General features: G+C 35.6%; 1 protein-coding gene across 2 annotated transcripts in view; it reads left to right on the top strand.

The window, feature by feature from the left end:
* Positions 1 to 2337, top strand: part of LOC102603236 (katanin p80 WD40 repeat-containing subunit B1 homolog) — a 20071-nt gene that overhangs the window by 2666 nt on the left and 15068 nt on the right. For both annotated transcript variants that reach the window (XM_015315327.1, XM_006361479.2), the window contains exons 3-4: positions 372 to 489; positions 587 to 813. In XM_015315327.1, coding sequence (XP_015170813.1) covers positions 372 to 489; positions 587 to 813 — 345 coding nt within the window. The remainder of the gene's footprint in view (positions 1 to 371; positions 490 to 586; positions 814 to 2337) is intronic.

Raw genomic sequence — 2337 nt, 5'->3', positions numbered from 1 at the left:
CCCCCTTCCCTTGACCATCCCAATCCTCACCACCCCCGAACCCCCACTCCCCACCACATCCCACACCCATAGTGTTTTGCTAGATAACATATAAATACTCTTGAGATAATATTTTTTTGCTTACCTACCAAACATTAGAAAATAAGTAAGAAGTACACTTGTTTTCCAAGAAAATATTCCATTGAAAACATTTTCCTCCATACCAAACACACCCTAAGTTGTTCAGTCTTTTCCTTTTCTGGATGGGCATAATGGGACATTTTCCATAATCGAGGCCTCTAGTTGGATGTTGTCCATTTTGTTGTTTCTTTATTTCGTTGGTGGCTGTGTACTTCGTATTTACAGATGATCTTCTCCGTGTATTTGTGTAGAGCTTGTCAGGTCATTCAAGCGGAATTGATTCAGTTAGCTTTGATTCTTCAGAGGTATTGGTAGCTGCTGGAGCGGCAAGTGGTACTATCAAGCTTTGGGATTTAGAGGAGGCCAAGAGTATGCTTGTTATAATACTTTTCATTGGGGAGTTCAAATCATTTTCTGTTTTTTAAAATGGAATATATTAATCTCTCTCTCACACACATTTCCTCAGTTGTTCGCACACTCACTGGACACCGATCCAACTGTATATCATTGGACTTTCATCCCTTTGGTGAATTTTTTGCATCTGGGTCTCTTGATACAAACCTAAAGATTTGGGATATCAGACGCAAAGGGTGTATCCACACATACAAAGGTCACAGCAGAGGTGTCAATGCCATCAGATTCACTCCAGATGGCCGATGGGTTGTATCTGGTGGGGAAGACAATACTGTCAAGGTCAGATTCCACACTAATATATATTCCATGTATTCAATAATTTATTCAATTAAAGAGCTTGATGAAATATTCCATGTTGAACTGCCTTCTATATTGGGTATGTCGCTTTCAAAGCGCTGAAGTTTTTAGAATATGCCTACTCCATAAAATTCAAAGTAGAGGATAATACCATCTTGCATTTGGTAGACTATGTGGAGAGAGAGAAATAGCAGATATTTTGAAGATAGATCCAGTTCTATTCCCAAAGTAAAGTGGAATTGTATTGTATTTTTTTTATTTTTGGTGTAAATAACAATGTATAGAGGTGAATCCCCACACCATGCAAAGCGAAGCCCGGTATTTAAGTGGAGAAGGGTAGAGGGGCGGGCCCATTATCCACCGAGATTTCTCGGTTATAAAAAAAAACAATGTATAGAGGATATGGAACAACTTGTAGATTTATTAGGATCTCTGTAGGTTTTCCTTTTCTTTACCTCTTTTTTGTTCCTTTTTGAAGGTGACCAACATATCCTTATTGCTGAGGAATACAACATTATCAGTTTCAAAGAAAAGAAAAAAAGAATTCAAAGCAACTCACTAACCATTATCAACATAATCTAACTTGATGAAACATTCACCCTATGTTTGTTGACTTAAACCTTACTGCATCCTATTGAGACTATTTTGCGATCGGTTGCGGACCCAGGATTGTCATTAAGGGGTGTCAATAGTTATAGTAAAAAATATAATTATGAGGATAGTAGGACTAGAACACACGACCTCAAGGAATTTTCGCAACACCTTAACCACTAGATTAAACCTTTAACTTGTGTCAAGAGGTATCAATACTTGTATATATATGGTTATTGAAACAAAATTTGACCTCTATATACAATGTAATTTTTCGGCCAAGGGGTGTCGCGCTTGACACCCCTTCAGTAAGGGTGGGTCCGCCCCTAATTGCGATAGATAGGTCTATTGCTAACTTAATGAGTGAATGGATGATAACACATAATTTTTTGTTAATCTTTGTATTTACCCATTTCCATGTTAACAACAACTACATACGCGGTGTAATCCCATAAGTGGGGTTTGGGGAGGGTAGTGTGTACACAAACCTTACTCCTACCTTGGACTTGGGAGGTAGAGAGGCTATTTCCGATAGACCCTCGGCTCTAGAAAATAACATGAGTGAAGAAACCAAGACAAAATACTAAACAAAGCATACTGAGAAAAGAACAATAATCATATTATATTATAAGTGGGAAGCCTCCAAGTCAAAAGTTGAATTACGAAAATGTCCTTATAATGTCATACTATTGATGAACAAAAATATAAATATACATTAGTTATTAATAAATATTATCATATTCTATTTAAACACTATTTTTATATATTTATGAACAAAAATAATAATAATAATAATATTATTATTCTAAAATGGAAAACCCCATAATATTACTTCAAATTTTCGGAAGTTAAAACACAACTTATGACATGAATTAATATAAATACAATGAATATTTGTATTATTAAATGATAGAA

Source organism: Solanum tuberosum, unplaced genomic scaffold (assembly GCF_000226075.1).
Source record: "Solanum tuberosum cultivar DM 1-3 516 R44 unplaced genomic scaffold, SolTub_3.0 scf00359, whole genome shotgun sequence".
NCBI classification, from domain to species: Eukaryota; Viridiplantae; Streptophyta; class Magnoliopsida; order Solanales; family Solanaceae; genus Solanum; species Solanum tuberosum.
This window is presented reverse-complemented; position numbering and strand designations above follow the sequence as displayed.